The sequence below is a fragment of the Anolis carolinensis genome, unplaced genomic scaffold (genome assembly GCF_035594765.1).
Source record: "Anolis carolinensis isolate JA03-04 unplaced genomic scaffold, rAnoCar3.1.pri scaffold_9, whole genome shotgun sequence".
Taxonomy (NCBI): Eukaryota; Metazoa; Chordata; class Lepidosauria; order Squamata; family Dactyloidae; genus Anolis; species Anolis carolinensis.
In genome coordinates, this window is record NW_026943820.1 from 5,313,198 (window position 1) to 5,332,381 (window position 19,184).

Here is a 19,184-nt window from a genome sequence, read left to right on the forward strand (position 1 = left end):
CAGGAGTGCTTTTTCTGTGTCTTCCTGCATGGCAGAATGTGATTGGACTAGATGGCCCTCAGCGTCATATCTTAAAACCAGCTAATTATGTTTCAGAAAGCATTCAGGAAGATGTCAGTGTTTGCAATGTAAACATTACAAACAGTAAAGAAATTGAGATGTTTAGCAGAGTTCTAGACCTTCAGCTGAAAAGTATTTAGCATGGTGGCAGTCTCCAGCCCACTAGAAACACAAAATGCCACCTGAACATCCACATTATACCCTCAGTCGGTAGTTGCTCTCTGGGGCTTTCTTTTCTTTAATTAGTAGCATGAATTCTTGCCATTTGTCTGTTGCCTGTCTTTGTCTATCACAAGGAAGTGTCTTTGACTCTAGTTCCTATTAACTAACCATTTGGCTCCAGCTTCTGGTGCCTTTTATTCATGGTTTATCCCCTTTCAAGTGGGGGGCAGGGGCAGACCTCAAAATGCAGCAAATGTGGAGTGTTTCCTGTATGTCCCTGGGCCCAGATTAGGAGGCCCTGCTTTAGACCCTTGTTTCTTGGGGATGGAGGGGTGTCCTGCCTTGGCACCTGCCCCATGCTCTCTCTTGGCTGCTGCACTTCGAGCCATTTCCTCTGCTGCCTGTCTTTCAGGACAGCCCTTCATTCTGTGTTTATGTTTTTGCAGTGAATCCCGGGGGCTGCAATCGGGACAAGGTCAGTCTCCTCCCAAGTGCCTTGATAACTCCACTCAGGCCCAGCAACAATGTCAAGAACGAAGAGGCTGCTCCCATGGAGCTTACACCTGAAAAAAGATCTCCTCCTGTCTTTAAGGTAAGCAGGTTGTTTCTTGCCTTGCCCTGCTGGTGAAGAAATAAGAGATTGCCCCCAAACGACTCCTAATGCCCTGGAGGAGAACAAGAAGTGTTTTGACCACGAGGTGAGGCTTTTAAAAAACAAGAAACAAACAGGAAGTGGCTTCCTCTTGTAATGCCCCAGGGACCCCCAAAACATGGTGAAAGTAGCTTGCCATACTTCCATGCTCTTTGGATAGCTTATTCCATTGTGTTTCTGTTTTTATATTCCTGGTTTTTAGCTCGTATATGTTAAGCCACTTTGGGTATCATTTGGGAGAAAAACAGAATATAAATTAAATATCTTGGGGGCAGTTTTTTCCCAAGGGAGGGGTGTGATGGTGAAGTGTGGCTCTTTAAGGGCTTTGTGGGGTGACTAATGCGACACTTAGCCGCAACTGTTGCTCAGCCTTGGAACTGAACGGAAATCAGAGTCACTGTGCCACTCATCCTAGTTTTTCCACCTTACTGTTTGTCGGTGGTAATATATATGAGTGACATTTTCCTGGCAGTGATAGACGTAGCGTTAAGTAGTGCTTTGCTTTCTGCTGTTGGCTGGCACCGTTGTGCTTTTGGCTGCAGCAAGTTAACTTTGGGGAGCAGCCAGTGCCTCCTTCCTGCCCGGGGAGTGACATTGTGGGCTAAAAGGCTCTCTTTGCCCTGTATGTGTTTCCCTTCAGGCGGCCAGTGCAGCTGGTCCCTCCCAAACACCGCTAGAGGCCAGCATGTCCAGCATCCTGGGGAATGGCTCATTCCCCTCTTCGGCACCTCACTTGGCTCCCGAAAGTGAAAAACAGCCCCTGCCGCCTAAGGGCTACCCTCCAGAGGTTCTGCCCACCCTCCACGCGCAGGACATAGCCCCTCCGGGTGGCTTCACAGATTCTGCTAGCAGCCAGCTGCAGAGCAGCGACTCCCTGTTGCAGCAGGCAGCCTCCAGCTTTCCCCCAAGAGACGGCCAAGGGACCCGGGAGGTGCTCCAGTCGGACGGGACAGTGGTGACCCTGACCCAGCTGACAGATGCCCCCCAGCAGCAGCAGCAGCAGCAGTCCTCGCTCCAAGACTCGGGCCAAGCGCTGCAGCAGCAGATCTCCTCCAGTCTCTTCTCCTCAGCTGGCGGAGTGAGCCAGCTGCAGAGCACCATCCAGCAGCTGCAGGCTGGGGCCTTTCCGTCCAGTGGTGCCAGCAGCAACAGCAGGAACGTCGACCTCGTCCAGCAGGTCCTGGAGGCCCAGCAGCAACTGTCGTCTGTCTTGTTTTCGGGGTCCGACAATGAGGACGTTCAAGAGCAGCTCAACGCAGAGATTTTCCAGCAGGTCAACCAGATACAGAATGGTGTGGGCCAGGGGATGTTTTCTTCTCCAGACGGGGTCCACTCGAGGGCTGAAGGCCTGCTTTCCAGCAGAACAGAGAGTGTCCATCCACAGACGGAGGGCTCTTTGTCCAGCCAGCAGCAGCAGCAGCAAGCCATGGAGACCTCTGCAGCTGCCGCCGCCGCCATGGTTATGGAGATCCAGCAAGGCCTGTGCCAGGCAGCCAGCCAGATGCAGGCTGACCTCTTTGCCTCATCTTCGTCAGGCAGCGGAAACATCCAGCCGTCCCCCGTGTACCAGCAGGCTTCCCACATGATGGGCAGCCTCTCGGCGAGTGAAGACATGCAGATGCAGTGTGAGATGTTCTCTCCCTCCAACGTTTCTGGCAGTGAAGGGGCAACGCCAAACCAACAGCAGCAGCAACAGCAACAACAGCAGCAGCAAGTAACTGCTAATGGCTCTGCCCTTTTCCAGCCCCCTGGCTCTGCTGAAAGTGGAGAGGCCTCAAATCAGACCAAGCAGATGCGGAGTGACGTCTTTCAGGCCATGGTACAGATGCAGCACAGTGGGGAGGGCCAGGCTCCGCAGGTCAGCCTCTTCTCTACCTCGGAGAACATGATGCAGGGCGGTGGAGTGCCACAGCCGACCCAACAGCAGCCTCCACAGGCACCACAGAGCAGGGGCCTCTTCCAGCCGAGCGGGGAGATGATGTCCCTCCAGCCAAGCCCCTTCTTGCAGCAGACGTCCCACTCGCAGGCTCCACTCTTCCACTCCCAGAGCCCCCTCGGGGATGGCCAGAGCATCACCCAGGAGAATCCGAGCTCCCTCTTCAGCAGCCAGAGCACTGCTGCCTCCTCCTCTGCCTCCTCGGAGCAGATGTCAAGCGCCATGTTCCACTCTCAGGCCTCCATGGCGGTGGTCCAGGAGCAGCAGCAGCAACAGCCTGGCGGCATGTTTCTTTCCCCGAACCCCATGGGTGGCTCCGTTACACAGGAGGAGCCCATGCAGTTCTTCACAAGCCAGAACTCTCTCTCAGCCAGCCCTGAACAGCCGCCATCATCATTCCAGCAACAGCAGCAGCAACAACAGCTTTCCCACTTGCAGGGCTCCCAGCCCCCCCAGCAAGGCATGTTCCAGTCTCAGCTGCCTCTGGGAGCCCTCCCTCCCTCTGCAGTGCCCTCAAACCAACAGGAAGCCCTGTTCCAGTCCTCGCACTCGATGGTGGCCCTTCAGAACAGCTCCTCTACGCCAGAGCAGACACAGCAGCCAACCCTGCACTACAGCAGCCAGGGGACTCTGGGCCCCATGACTTCATTGGCTAGCCAGGAGCAGCCCCCGCCGCCACAGGGCCAGCCCCTCTTCCACTCACAGAGCACCATGGCGGCCATGAACCAGGAGCCACAGCAGCCCATGCAGTTCCAGAGCCCCAGCCCCAGTGGATCCCAAGCCGAGGCCTCCCCACAGCAGCCACCACCGCCTCCCACCTTGTTCCACAACTCTCCACAGCTGCAGATGGTGCAGGGTTCCCCGGGCTCACAGGAGCAGCCGCTCACCCTCTTCATCTCCTCCTCCTCCATGTCGGCTTTGCAGAACAGCATCAGCCAGCAAGAAATGCAGCAGGCCTCACTCTATTCCGGCCTCCAGAGCACCTCTTCACCCCCACAAGAGCAGCGCCAGCAGCACCAACAACAGCAGCAGCACCAACAACAGCAGCAGCAACAGGCCGCCTTGTTCCATAATGGAGGCGGTGCCATTGGCCAACTGCAGAACTCCTCTGCTTCATCTCAGCAGACCTCCGGGATATTCCTCTTTGGCATCCAAGACAGTAAGTGTATAAATGAGGAGCCCAGGGCTGTCATTAGATGAACTGGCCTTCTGCATGTTTGGGTGTCTTCCCCTACTTTTGTGGCCTTTTGGGTCGTTCCATAGAGTTGGAACTAGGTCCAAAGTGGACCACTATTACAACCTTGACTCTAGAGCCTGTGTAATTTAAGGCTCTATCTATCTTATCTATCATTATCTAGATAGCTAGTGCTAGTTGCACATGATACATGTTGAAGACTGAGTGGCCCAAAGCACCCGTGCAAGCTTGACCAACCGTGTGTCTTTTCTCTCTTTCCACAGACTGTGGGCAGCTCCTCTCCTCTGGGTCGGGTGCCATGTCAGAGCAGATGATCACAGAGGTGCAGCCTTCAGTCACGACGCTCCTGTCCCAGCAGATGTCGGAGGGCTCCCAGTTGTCTCCTTCCCTGACCTCCAACCAGAATATGAAGAAGATTGACGACCTGCTGGTGTCCTTGCAAAACCAGGGGAACAATAACATGGCCGGCTCCTTTTAACTGGCCAGGTGAGAGGAGGCAATTGGAGTTCAAGGCATTCCTCTCTCTCTCTCTATGGGTTGGGAGGTATAATCGTCTGCTTTTATCCATTAATGAGTTTTAGAATGAAGTGAAAACCTAGCTGCACAAGTCTCACACTCCCTTCCCCTTTTGCTTGCCCTTCCAGAAATCCTGTTATGGACAGGCAGATTTGAAGACTCCTTAAGCTCCCGTAACTCTGGAATTTAGGCTGTTTGGACTCCAACTTCCTCTTTCAAAGGATGGCCTGGATCCAAGGGAAAGCTTCATCCTTGCTGCAGAGAAGCATCCCTTTGGAGCCTGGGTAGTGGCTGTTGGTCAAAAGAAAAGGGTGCCGGGGGAGTGGCGGAAGAGCAATGGAGCCTTGTGTTGCTCCCCTCTCTGTCCCCTAAGTCCTCTTTCCAGTGAGGGAAGAGGTGAAGATGGGTCGCAACTCTTCACCCTCCGCAACTCATCTCTGGATGCTGCAAAACATCATGACATAATATCCAGGTTCTGAAATCGTTTGGTTACAAATGCGTGCTAGTCCCGTGATTTGCAGCTGAATATTTATGTGATTTTTCTATTGCAAACGGTTTCTTGAGGCAATGTGAATTAACACAAGTGTTCAGCCTGTCGTTGTGAATTTCACCCGCTGTTCAGCGGAAGCTCCTGCTGATTGAATAGAATGGGGAAAGCTGTGAAATAACACTGGGAGGGGGAGGGGTCAGTGAATGCCATATGGAACTTGAGAGCTTCCCTTGGCTTTGGGGTATTGCCTTAACGGTTGAGGGGGGTGGGTGAATCCACAAATGTGACTTCAGCTTCTGGAAAGGTTTGGGAGTTAAAATGGCATAGTTTTTCAGAGGAGAGGGGCTTTCCTGTACTCTTGAAGGGAGGATGTTTCCTCAGCACAGGAACTGATCCCCTCCTTAGCTCCCATTCCACTCCCTTGTCTCTTCTTATAAATAAGCTTTCTAGGAGGCCAGAGGGTCCTATGGCCGGCGGGAGTCCAAGGCCCATTAAAGTTGGGACCCAAACACCCCACATTTGAGAGAGGGAGCCTGCAAAACTGGCAGGTCCAGAGTCCATGAAGTGGCTGGGGACACACACGTGCCCTTTGCTGGTCACTGGCAGGATGAAATGGGAGGCGTCTGTAAAGCCAAACTGGTTTCCGCTTCCCACCCAGCCTCCTTGGAAGTCCAGGTGAGGCCTCCCACCCTCCATGGGGCTGGCTCCACCCCCATTCGACTCCAGCCCCCTCTTTTCAGGTGCTCTCCAGGGGGTGTTGCCCCCCTTCCGCCTCCCTCTCCTACCCATCCAGCACTACTGCTGTTGTCAGTCTCACAACGGCTTCCTGCGTAGCTCCTTTTGGCCTTGGGGATCGTGTTCGTTTTTCAGTCGGTGTCCGTTTCCGTTACTCTTGTGCAGCGGTTCTCTGGGTTTCCCTCTCCTTGTGTGTGTCCTTTGAGCTCCGTAGAGTCATTTTTGGGTTCTTTTGGGAGGGTGGCTTTTGGTTCTCGTCCTGTTTAATGTAAGTCTGACGTTTGCAGTCAGTAATTTGTCCCGTCTGTCTGTCTGTCTGTCGATCGAGTAACGTTTTCAGTAGTACAGGCTCTTTTGCCGATATGAAGGGAACTTTTTTCAGAAAGAGACCTGCTCTTGGGTCGTTTAATTTTGAATACTGTTTTCAATCGTTCAAGTTTTGGATGGTTTATATCTAATCGTGTGTTTCATTTTTTTGGAAAGCTCTATTTTGTATTTTAGGAAAACAATAAACTATTTTGCTACTTGTACTGAGTTGAGTACATGGGCATAAATATAAACTATATAAATATATATATATATATATATATGCATATATATTCACACACATATATTCTCTCTGCCACAGATTTTTGTGGCGAATGTGTGAGATTTACCGTCTGTCCTCCCACAAAATGGCGTCTAGTGATTGAGGGCAAAGTGGGGGTCTTGTTTGTCGAGTCTTTGCGCCGTATTTTTCAGTCCTTTTTGCAGCTGACTGAGTGGTATCCATCTCCGGCCCTTCTGTCAGGCAGCGTCCATTTGGACCGCAGGCCATGAGGGCAGCTTCCCTGCCAAAGGGGCATCGCGACCTGGCGAAGAAACCCTCTGGCTCAGTCTTTTACTCACTGTTTGTTTTTATTCTGTTTATTTTGCTGGCTTTTTAATTTATAATAACACTACAAATCCAGAACAGGAGCAGGCATCATTTCTCTGTCCCATAATGTCTGCATTGCTCCAGTATTTTTTTTAACTTGACAAGGCAATGTTGAAGGCGAGAAGCAGCCGATACACAAAGGTCGCTTATGGGCAAGGAATGGGTCAAGGGAGGAGAGATACATCAGTGGCTTCCACGTTTGCTCATGAGTAAAAAAGGAAGCCTTCCCACCCTGAATTGTTTCCCCAACTATTTCAGGGCCGTTTTCCGGGGGACAAGGAGAAGCCAAGGCCCAGGGACCAATCCATCCTTGGCTGAACCAGGCCTTGTGTCCAGATCCAGCCAGCCGCCCCTTCTCCCCCAGTGATCCATTTCTTGTGCCCATCGCGAAGGTTCCTGCTGCTGCAAAATGGGGGAACATTCGTGCTTCTTGGCCTAGTTTTTAATTCCTTAACTTTTTTTCTCATGTTGGTCCATTTTAGGTCAATATTTAAATGTGCAACCTTTTGAATTGTGTAATTTGGTTACAAAAAGAGTGTGTCTTTGGAACCGAGGTGCTGCTCGGTGGCTGCGGGAAATGGATGCTGTGTCTTTCCAATTGGCAGATTCTGCTGAAGGCGTGGAGGCAGAGGGGAGGGCAGGGGACTGCCAAGGCAGGGAGGCACAAAGGCACTTCTGCCCCATCTCCAGGCCCTTTATGGCAGATGGGAGCCACGAGCCCTGGCCTGGCAAGCCCTCTCGCCTTTGGAGAGCTCAACCATGGAGGAGGACGTTCTGTAGAAGGGTAGAAGCCACCAGGGCAGCAGCAGGCGCTTCTGAGGGAACCATTAGGGTCAAGAGCACTTTCCGCTGAGAGATGCTTCCTGACTTCCATCCGTTTCCCCTCCAGGATCATTGGCCATGTGCCTTCTTCCTGAATCCGCCCTGGCCACAGGGGAGCCCTTGGGCTATCTATTCCAGCATCCCTTGAGGGCCCAAGACGTTCCCCTCCATGCCAAGAGAAGTCTTCTGTGCTGCCTTTCTATTTACGAAGTTTCACCACATAAAGCTAATAACTTAGAAAAGGCACTGGCTGAACTGAAAGGTTACCAACAGTCTTGGCCCCAAGGAGAAGGCTTTCCATTATTTAAAAAATGGGCCAACCCTGTTCAAAAATAGAGGGGAAGGACCAAAAGGGCAAGGCTTTTCCAGAGGAAAGGACTCTGTCTGGCCCACAAACCTCAGCTTACATCTCTGGGTCCTTGCTTCAGGACTGGTCAGGTTTGTCCCATCACCTGGTCTCAGTTCACTACTTTAGATTGGGTCCAAAACATCCTGGCAACAGGGCTGCCATTAGGGAATTGATATTATGTGCCCCGGCTGCCTAATCCCCTGTGAGCCACTGGCCACAGAAGCTGGCCCATTTGCCAGTGCTTGGTGTTTCCTCTTGGAAACACCCCATTCCTTCTGGGGCCCTTGAGGCCAAGCTCTGTCTTTGGCGGGCCTCCAAGAGTTCCTCTGTCTGCCTTTCTGCCACATTTGGCTGCTAGAGCATCCGGACCAGCCTCCGGGCAGCCGCCTCCTCGTTCCACGACCCTTCAATGTGAATGTAGCCCCCGAGGGCCCCGTTGTGCGTGTTGTGCGTCCCTGGCTTGTGTCGGTGGGCTTCTCCAGAGCACTGATCCTCCATGTTCAGTCTGTTCTAAGGGGAGGGGGAGGGGGGGAGGGGACCTCATTTGCATTTGTTTTTAGCTATTCTGTGATAACTTGTTGAATATTAAATAAAAACAGAGATATTTTGCTTCTATGGGGACATTTGTATACTTGGCAACTATATTTCTGTACACAGCTGCAGTCGAGAATAAAACTTTGAAAGTTTTCACTTTGCAGTGTCTGGAGCCTTGCGCCCTCTTCCTTCCTTCCGGCCTTTCGAGGCCAAGATGATACAAAAGACAAATGAAAAGTCACTCTTCCCGTTTCAGTCTCAGGGGTAGTGTTTATGTTGCTATTGGACCTCCTTACGCACCTGCCAGGTATGTTGTGCCCATTGGAAGGACATCTGGTGAGACAGAAGGACCTTCCTTGCCACTTGCCAAGACTGGAGCCCACCAGACCTTTCTGCCTAGGCATAATTGGCACCGTAAAGGACACTGGAAGCCAAGGATTGAGCTGCCCAGGCCTCTCCCCAGGTGGTTCCCTGCCAAAAAGTCGGATGCCGACAGGGCTTTTCAGCTGCTGCTCAAAGCAATGGAAAGTGTTTAAGAGCATCCTAAAATTAGAAGCATGTGGCAATCTGCTGAGAAGAGGAGGAGGGCTGGATTATGCCCTGGAATGCGGAGGCACAGGGACGCCGAGGTCCCAATTGCCCTGCAATTCATAGAACAGGATTGTTGTGTTTTCCGGACAGTATGGCCATGTTCTAGAAGTCTTCTCTCCTGACGTTTCGCCCACATCTATGGCAGGCATCCTCAGAGGTTGTGAGGTATATACCTCGCTTTCTGGTGCACACAGTGAGCTGTTCCTGTTGTTCTTGGAGCAAAATAGGAGACCAGCAAATGTAGCCTGGATGGAAGCCCTAAGGGGATAGGCATTCTGTCTGTGGAAGAGTTTTGTTTGCTGGCACCGGAAGGGTCTTTCTTGAATGTATGGCTTATTGAGTTCCAGGTTACATCCTCTAGTAGCCTTTGGTGTCCTGCTCTGCTTCTGCTGGGCCTCTTTCTCAGTCAACAGAGCCTCTGCATATGAAAGTCAGCAAGTAGCCTTCTGTTTGGTTGCCAAGCTCAAGTTAAGCAGGATCCATCCCTTTATGGCTCACCCATGCCCCCTTGCGGCTTAGCATTGACTTGGCAGCCAGAACAAAAACACTGGTGGCAGGGATGGCTTTGGGTCACTTTTTCTACGGTCCAAAGGCTTCACTGCACCAGCAGGCCACAATCTGTGATATATGGCTGGAAGACATACAACACCAGCAAGGAAATCTCCACAAACCCAAAATGCATAAATCTTTTTCAGAAAAAAACATGGACTTGGAATTATTTTCTGAACAATTCCCCTTTTAATGAAGGCCACAACCAGGGAGTTCAAAGGTCTTTTCTTTTTAATTCAGTATACGTTAAGGCTTCAGTGATTACATTCCACCAGTGGAAAATATATAAAAAAGGAGGCGACACTAAGCTTTTATTTTTGGGAGACAAAGAAGATGCCTTGGAAAAAACCTTGAGAGGTATTTATTCCCCTCTGGAGTGTAATACGATTCCCATCTCTGCTGGAATTCAGTTTTGCCTTTGACAGAACGTCTGTCCCCAAAGAAGAGAGTACACATCACTTCTTTCAGAAGCATCCAAAGAAAAGAGCAGGTAAGGGAATAAGTAAAGAAAAGTGCTGTCTGAACCCCTGCCCCGAAATCTCGCCAATGTCATGGTGCTAGTGCCAAACCGTTGAAATGCCCAGGGCCTTCTTGAGTGTGCAAAGCCCTTTGGTGCCTGACTCGCAAACAGGCAACTCTGTTTCAAACTACTGTATCTCATCGCATAATAGTCACATTCTCCATTTCTTGGATGCCAAAAAGAGTGATTTTTGCGTTCCTCATATAATAGTCGCACCCCTGTTTGAGGCTGTCTGCCTTAAAGCCTTCAGAGAAAGGAAGGAAGGAAGGGAGAATCAGCCCAAAATGGCTCTGCAGTTTAATGGCTCTGTGATTTGTTTGAGGTTGGATCATCCCTCCTCTTTCCCTTTTTGGGATTTATATATATATAAAATTCCCCATATAATAGTCGCACCCCGTTGTAATAAAAAAGGGAGGGAATGTGCAACTATTATACAATGAAATACAGTATTTCGAGAATAAAAGAAGTGGCCTAATGACCAGGAAAGTGCCAGTGGTCCAAGTGATTCCTGCGATGGCTATTCGGCCTTGACCTGGCTGTTGGGCGGGAAAGCCTTGCCCAGGTGCTGCCCCACGCTCAGGCCGTACTTCTTGCCCTTCTGCTGCTCCAGGACCTCCTTCCGCAGCTGAAAGCCCTGGGACATGGGCTCGAAGTCAGCCGTCGGGACGAAAGAGAGGGGCTTCTCGTCCCAGATGGAGCCCAGCCGTTTCTTCCATCCCTCCAGGATCTGAGTGCGAGCCTCCGCCGGAGTGTGGCCGATGCTGTAGGCGATCTGGGGCTCCAGGATTTGGAAGCCACAGAACTGGAGGGCACCTCTCTGCAGGGAGGAGAGGGATGGCCAGAAAGGCATTAAATGCAGGCCTCCTCAACCTGGTTTTGAAAGGCAGCAGGTTACAGGAGCTGTCTTCATAGACCTGTCAGTAAATCATCACCTTTTCCTGAGAAAAACTTATAATATCACAAAGGACGACCACCTCACCCGCTTCATAGGAAATCTGCTACGAAATAGGAGTTTTTTTGTTGAATTCCAGGGCCAGAGAAGCAGATGGCGAAAACAAGAACGGCATGCTTCAGGAGAATATGCGTGCTCCATCAATGTTTAACATTTACACAATTAGCCACTGTTAGAAGGGGCAGTTTCCACCCAAGCAAGGAGTTGTGAAATGGTTGAACAGAAGCTCTCTGAAGCTTTAGGTGCTCTTACTGCCTATTACAGGGAAAGCCAGCTGATCCCTAATCCATCTAAAACACAAATGTGTGCTTTTCACCCTAAGAACAGACAAGCATCTCAAGTGTTGTCGCAGGCTTTCATGGCCAGGATCACAGGATTGTTGTATGTCTTTCGGGCTGTGTGGCCATGTTCCAATATTCTCTCCTGACGTTTCGCCCACATCTATGGCAGGCATCCTCAGAAGTTGTGAGGTATGGAAAAACTAAGCAAGGAATGCTTATATATATATATCTGTGGGAAGTCCAGGGTGAGGGAAGAACTCTTGTCAGTTGGAGGTTAGCGTAAATGTTCCAGTTAATCACCCCAATTTGCATTGAATGTCTACTTCTACTAGCTACTTTCTGCCTGGGGGCATTCTTTGTTAACTGCCCCTAGTTCCCATGTCTCAGAGTGTTGCTTCTTATTTACTGTTCTGATTTGTCAGTTTTTTAAGCATCTCAAGCTCTGAGCATGACGTGGGAAGGAATCACACTGAAGCATTGCAGCACTCCAAAATACCTGGGAGTCACCCTGGACCGTGCTCTGACTTCCAAGAAGCACTGCTTGACTATCAAGCAAAAAGTGGGCACTAGAAATAGTACTATACGAAAGCTGACTGGCACAACCTGGGGATCACAACCAGACACAGTGAAGACATCTGCCCTTGCGCTTTGCTACTCTGCTGCTGAATACGCATGCCCAGTGTGGAATGCATCTCACCACGTTAAAACAGTGGATGTGGCTCTTCATGCCGCATTATTCACAGAAGAGGCCAGGCCTTGGAATTAAGTCTTTCCATTTGCAAAGCTGAGTGCAAGCTTCTGGGTCACAGAGAGCTCTTTGGGTGCATTTCCTGACGAAAGGGCCTTGAGGAAGACAGAATCTTACACCGTCTTTTAGTAGCTAGACTTTTAGTGTGCGTATATATATATATATATATATTTACCTGTATGGGCCAAAGGAGGACGTTCATGTCTCCATTGATGCCTTCAGGGGTGTACATGGAGGCCATTCCACCGGTGGTGAGGGACAAGACGGCCTTCTTGTTCTAGATAAGGAAGCCAAACTCACGTTACACTCCATGGAAGGGACGGATTTCAGCCGTTTTGCAGGCAAAGCCAGAGTCTCATTTTTTGCCGCCCTCCCCTTGGGCCCCGACAGGCCTACCTTGAAGGGTCCCTGGTCGTACAAGGCATGGTAGGAATAGGAAAAGCCCGAGGTCAGGACGCGGTCAAACCAGCCTTTCAAGATGGCCGGCACCCCAAACCACTGCATAGGAAACTGGAAGCCGGGAGAAAGAGGAGCATTAGATCACTTTTTTTTCTACTTGTTTTCCTTCTCTTTCCTCTCTTTCACCTCCTTCCTTTCCTAGCTGTATAATAAAGATTTATTACTGCTGGGATCAGCAGACAACTATGCAGTCTTATTTATTCATACTACTAGGTAGATGCTGAGCTGCCAAATGGAGGGGAGAATTGAGACTGAAGGCTGTAAGTGTCTCAATATATCCGCCTCACATCCATCGTCCACTTGACACTCCCTCCCTTCTCTTCTCTTCCCTTCCCAAGTCTTATCCCCACTTTGGGTGACTCTTCACCTGGAAGATGACCAGGTCAGCGGCCCCCAGCTTCTCCTGCTCCGCCTGGATGTCCTGGCTCAGGCGGCCTTCCTTCCAGGCTTTGCCAGTCTCCATGCCGTAGTTGAACGACTCTTCCAAGTTCTTTGAGGCATCTGGCCAACAAGTAAGGAAGAAGGATAGGTCAAAGAGGGTAATGAAGGAAGGATACCCAGAGCCCACCTGTGCCTACCTGTGATGTCCCCCCTTGAAATGATCGGGTTGAACTTCATGGCGTAGAGATCGGAGACGGTCACGCTCCAGCCACACTTCCGCAGGGCCTCCACGGCCGTCTCCTTCATGGCAAAGTTGAAGGAAGTCTTCTCAGCGTGGGCCAAGACGATCAGTGCTTTCTTCCCTGAAAATAAAAAAGGAGAAAGAATGGGGCATCTGTCAGGCCATCTGTCAGGAGGGCTTGGTCCTGGATGGTGCTTTCCTGCCTGTCAGAAACAGAATGGTCTTTAAACAGGTGTGGGCAAGCAACGTGGACCCAGCTCCACTGAGGTCTGATGCAAACATGCATCCACCTCCACTGAGGTGTAAAGCAGATACACATCCGCTTCCACTGAGGTGTAAAGCAGATACACATCCGCTTCCACTGAGGTGTAAAGCAGATACACATCCGCTTCCACTGAGGTGTAAAGCAGATACACATCCGCCTCCACTGAGGTGTAAAGCAGATACACATCCGCCTCCACTGTGGTGTAAAGCAGATACACATCCGCCTCCACTGCGGTGGATAGCAGATACACATCTGCCTCCACTGCGGTGGATAGCAGATACACATCCGCCTCCACTGCGGTGTAAAGAAGATACACATCCGCCTCCACTGAGGTGGAAAGCAGATACTGAATACAAAATGGAGTCCTAAGTCTGAACATGCTCAGTACAATCACATGTCTATAACCCCTCCCACACCAAAGAGAATACAGGTTAGCAAATGTATACATTAACAAATAAATAGGGAAAGGCTTGGGAGGTTTCTATTTCCAGCAGCTGCTGGGACGACTTGGATGGTGCCTTCTTGCTTAGCAGAAGGGGGTTGGACTGGATGGCCTTTGGGGGGTCTCTTCCAACTCTAGGATACTATGGCATGGGGTAGAATTGCTGCCAGGATCTGATGGGAGCCTCTATGGGTTCCACCCCCGGTTTAAGGTGCAGAGCAAGAAACAAAGGAGGGCGTTTTGCCTTTTCTGCAAAGGGGATTATCTAATCTTTGCTCCGATTATCAAGAGCAAAGGCACTCCCTGAGGCTGCAGGCCAGGACACGTGTGGATGCAAAGCTTTGGGCTGGGCTTCAACCCTGGAGCACCAGGCTCTTAATACCCAAAGCCATTCAGAGTGACAGGCTTGCAGCTGATTGGCTCCCCCAATCCACAGCTTCACCCACAGCACGAAGCCCCGGCCTCTGAGCATATGCAGAGTTCCCCTCCCGCAAGGAGGAAGTTGTCAACTGTGGGTGAAACGTCAAGAGATAATGCTTCTGGAACATGGCCAGACAGTCTGGAAAACTCACAGCAACCCATTTATTTATTACTCACCTCTCAAGGCTGGATGGAGTGTACGACATGGTTAAGTTATAGAGAAAGGATCATAATAAAATTACGTATGTATTAAAAAGCAAGGAGCAAACACCATAAAATAATAATAACAACAATATGTCTTGAACATGATAATCCTCTTAATAATAATGCCTTCTCTTTTTAATTCACTTTGGATCTTCATTGCTAATAATAATAATAATAACAACAACAATTCATGTTTCTACTTATTACTGGCCTATCCTGGTGGCTGGAGGCAGGGTTCAACACGATTAATATACATAGGTAAAATATAGGATAATAATAATAATAATGATAATAATTTATTTTTATACCCCGCCACCATCTCCCCAAAGGGACTTGGGGCAGCTTACATGGGGCCAAGCCCGAATAAAAACAGTAAACCAAATAAAACATACAAGAAGTACAGACATACATATTAAAATACAACACTCTAAAATACATACATACATACAAAGCCTGGCATGAAACAATCAAGGCCAACTAACACCTCCCAACAAAGGATTCCCTCAGGCAGGAAGCAGCCAGGCTTTGAAGCTGCAAGGCTATTCAATGCTAATCAAGCCGGCTAATGGTGACATTGACACTTGCCTCAAGCAGACAACAACAACAACAACATAATAATAATACTATCACAGAGTCCTAAATACTTGGGAAGTGTTCGACTTGTCATTTTGTGATACAAAATCCAGCATATACATCTCGTTTGTTGTGTCATACTATGTCTTTGTCTCAATAATAATAATAATAATAATAATAATAATAATAATACAGTAATAATAATATATTTTTCTACCCATCTCCCTGCAGGGACTCAGGGCGGCTAACATGGGGCTAAGCCCAAAGAACAAACAGTAAACAAATAAAAATAAAATGCATATATAAACAACATCATCAAACAGGTAAACTGAACAAATTAAAACCACAAAATACTAGAGTTCTTTCTCCCAATCTGGACCTTCACTTCCACTCTCCCTCATCCTTTGCAATGCAAATCGAGCAATTAAACTGCTTGGGAGTTTCTTTCTCTTGGAGTTATTTTCAGCAGGGGCTGGATGGCCATCTGCAGGGAGGGTTTAACTGGTGCCTCCCTGTTGTAAAGAGCTCTAGCCATCCAGCCTAGTGAATAGCCACCCTCCTTCCTCCTCCTTCGTCCGTTTCTGGGGTCTTTTCCCTTTGCAAGCCGTGCAAAACCCTGCTTTACTCACCAGCCATGATGATCCGCTTTGCAAAGCTGGAGGCGCGCCCAGAAGGCCTTAAGCTCAGAGGAAGGGGCGGGGCCAGGGAAAGTGCTGAGTCACGGTCTCCGGCCCCGCCCACTCCGCCTCCTTTGCTCCGCCCCCTTGAAGATGAGCACAGATTGAATGAAAGAGAGTTGGGGAGAGGTCACAAAAGGGTCAAATGCCATTCTTTAGCTCAACGGGGATAACCAGACAAAGCCTTCCGGACAGATGGCCATCCAGAGAAGATTTTGTTTCAGGTGGTTTGTATGAGTTAAATTTTGGTCCCTGGACATTATTCCACAGATACATAGATAGATAGATAGATAGATAGATAGATAGATAGATAGATAGATAGATAGATAGATAGATAGATAGATAGATAGATAGATAGATAGATAGATAGAGAGTGATATATATATAGATAGATAGATAGATAGATAGATATAGATAGATAGATATAGTGATATATATAGATAGAGATATAGTGAGATATATATATAGAGAGAGATAGATAGTGAGTGAGAGAGAGATATATAGAGATAGTGAGATACATATATATATATAGAGAGAGATAGTGATATATAGATAGATATAGTGAGAGAGATATATAGATATAGATAGATATAGTGAGATATATATATATAGATAGATAGATAGATATAGTGATGTATATAGATAGAGATAGAGATAGTGAGATATATATATATAGAGAGATAGATAGTGAGAGAGAGATATAGATAGATAGAGATAGTGAGATACATATATATATAGAGAGAGAGATAGTGATATATAGATAGATATAGTGAGAGAGATATATAGATATAGATAGATATAGTGAGATATATATATATAGATAGATAGATATAGTGATAGATAGAGATAGAGATAGAGATAGTGAGATATATATATATAGATAAATAGTGAGTGAGAGAGATATAGATAGAGATAGATAGAGATAGTGAGATACATATATATATAGAGAGATAGTGATATATAGATAGATATAGTGAGAGAGATATATAGATATAGATATAGTGAGATATATATATAGATAGATATAGATAGTGATATATATATATATATATATAGAGAGAGAGAGAGAGAGAGATAGTGAGATATATATAGATAGATAAATACATAGAGATAGTGATATATATATATATATATATATATATATATACATACAGAGAGAGAGAGAGAGATAGATTGTGATATATATATATATATAATTTTTATTTATATAAATTTTTATTTATATACCGCTCTTCTCCCCCAAAGGGACCCATAGATAGATAGATAGATAGATAGATAGATAGATAGATAGATAGATAGATAGATATGGATATATAAATAAAAACCCCAACCCCACTTGTCTAGTTTCTAACAGGCCTCACAACCTCTGGGGATGCCTGCCATAGATGCGGGTGAAACGTCAAGAGAAAATGCTTCTTGAACATGGCCATACAGCCCGGAAAACTCACAGCAACCCAGTGATTCCGGCTATCAACAACATATAATATATTCCATTTTATTATATATAGATATAGATCTAGATTATATTACAGTAGAGTCTCACTTATCCAACATAAATGGGCCAGCAGAATGTTGGATAAGCGAATATGTTGGATAATAAGGAGGCATTAAGGAAAAGCCTATTCAACATCAAATTAGGTTATGATTTTACAAATTAAGCACCAAAACATCATGTTATACAACACATTTGGCAGAAAAAGTAGTTCAATACGCAGCAATGCTATGTTGTAATTACTGTATTTATGAATTTAGCACCAAAATATCACGATATATTGAAAACATTGACTACAAAAATGCGTTGGATAATCTAGAACGTTGGATAAGCGAGTGTTGGATAAGTGAGACTCTACTGTATTACATTTATTATAATGTTATATACCTATTCGAATAAGATATTATATTATTATAATAATATAATATAATATATAGTATATATTTGCAGTGCATTTCCAGGATATCTAATAAAATAATATATTCTATTTATTATTATTATTATTAATAATAATAATAATAAACTTAATAATAATTCTATTATATTTATAATGTGTAACACACATATATACAGTAGGGTCACAATTATCCAAGACTCACTTATCCAAGGTTCTGGATTATCCAAGGCATTTTTGTAGTCAATGTTTTCAATGCATCGTGATATTTTGGTTCGAAATTCGTTAATACAGTAATTACAACATAACATTACTGTGTATTGAACTACTTTTTCTGACAAATTTGTTGTATAACATGATGTTTTGGTGCTTAATTTGTAAAATCATAACCTAATTTGATGTTTAATAGGCTTTTCCTTAATCCCTCCTTATTATCCAAGATATTTGCTTATCCAACATTCTGCCGGCCCGTTTATGTTGGATAAGTGAGACTCTACAGTACAATAATTATAATAATATATATTTTATTATTATTATAAATAAACTTCATAATAATTATATTTATAATTTGTAACACATCCATATATAATTAAATATATATTATATACATATATATACATATCAATAAATGGGTATGTGCACACACACACACACACACGCATACACACACATATATATATATACTATTTCTTCAACTGTAAGATGCACCCTAATTTCAGTAATGAATGGGCTAAGCCCTTGTGCCGGCAGGACTGCTAACCAAAAGGTCAGCGGTTCGAATCCAGACAGGGTGAGCTCCGATCTGTCAGCTCCAGCTTTCCATGCGAGGACATGGGAGAAGCCTCCCACAGGATGGTAAAACATCCAGGTGTCCCCTGGGCAATGTCTTTGTAGATGGCCCATTCTCTCACACCAGAAGTGACTTGCAGTTTCTCAAGTCGTTCCTGACACACACAAAAAAACAACAATCTAGAAACAGATTCATGTACATCTAGAAAAGATATTAAATACAAATTTTAAAATGACACCACAAATGTACCTTTTGGACATGCCCGAAGAAGAACTGGAAAGGAAATATGGAAGAATTTTGTTTTACGTGACAGTGGCAGCTCGGATAGTATACGCTAGATATTGGAAAAACTCAGAGGTCCCTCCCTTAGCAGAACTGGAACAATATATTACAGAGTTGCTGATAATAGACAAAATAATTGTACACTTAGGAGAACCTTTAGAGAACTTTGTTAATGAATGGCAACCAATGATCCAACATCTCAATGTAAAATTAATCTAAAAATGTACATAGAGGAAGATAATAGACTGAAGGCAGGGAGGAAACGGATATTAATTTCGAACTTATATTTTTATATGTACTATTCAAATAGAAGCCTGTGACCCCTTATTGAAAATATATTGTCTGAGAAATGATTATGAAAGACTAATAGATGAAAGTATTGCACTGTATGCAACAAACACTTGCAATGTATGTATATTTGAATGAATGAAAATAAATAAACATTATATATAAAAAAATAAAAAAACAATACATAAGATACACCTGTGATTCCAAGACGCATCCCATTATTAGAGATGTTTATGCAGGCGGAATGTGTGCCTTAGAAATGAAAAAA

The 19,184-nt window shown here is 46.4% G+C and overlaps 2 protein-coding genes across 11 annotated transcripts in view; one reads left to right on the plus strand and one right to left on the minus strand.

Annotated features, from left to right (window-relative positions):
• nfat5 (nuclear factor of activated T cells 5) overlaps positions 1-8,523 on the plus strand; it is a 45,954-nt gene extending 37,431 nt beyond the window's left edge. For all 10 annotated transcript variants that reach the window (XM_062961623.1, XM_062961621.1, XM_062961622.1 and 7 more), the window contains 4 exons: positions 669-814; positions 1,515-3,969; positions 4,269-4,491; positions 4,650-8,523. In XM_062961623.1, coding sequence (XP_062817693.1) covers positions 669-814; positions 1,515-3,969; positions 4,269-4,483 — 2,816 coding nt within the window. In that variant the 3' untranslated portion in view covers positions 4,484-4,491; positions 4,650-8,523. The remainder of the gene's footprint in view (positions 1-668; positions 815-1,514; positions 3,970-4,268; positions 4,492-4,649) is intronic.
• A 1,197-nt stretch (positions 8,524-9,720) lies between these two features.
• On the minus strand, positions 9,721-15,736 carry nqo1 (NAD(P)H quinone dehydrogenase 1). The gene is made up of 6 exons (XM_008122074.3): positions 15,623-15,736; positions 13,046-13,210; positions 12,835-12,968; positions 12,405-12,518; positions 12,184-12,285; positions 9,721-10,844 (listed from the first exon to the last, which is right to left on the minus strand). The coding sequence occupies exons 1-6, from the start codon at positions 15,627-15,629 to the stop codon at positions 10,545-10,547; spliced, it is 822 nt and encodes a 273-aa protein (XP_008120281.1). The 5' UTR covers positions 15,630-15,736; the 3' UTR covers positions 9,721-10,544.
• Between the last annotated feature and the right edge of the window lie 3,448 nt (positions 15,737-19,184).

Bases quoted from the DNA above. Each gene is read 5' to 3' on its own strand.
- nqo1 (XM_008122074.3), bottom strand. The intron at 12,969-13,045 runs GTAGGCACAGGT...CTTGTTGGCCAG, and splicing joins TTCAAGGGGGGACATCACAG to ATGCCTCAAAGAACTTGGAA. The intron at 12,519-12,834 runs GTGAAGAGTCAC...CCCGGCTTCCAG, and splicing joins CTGACCTGGTCATCTTCCAG to TTTCCTATGCAGTGGTTTGG.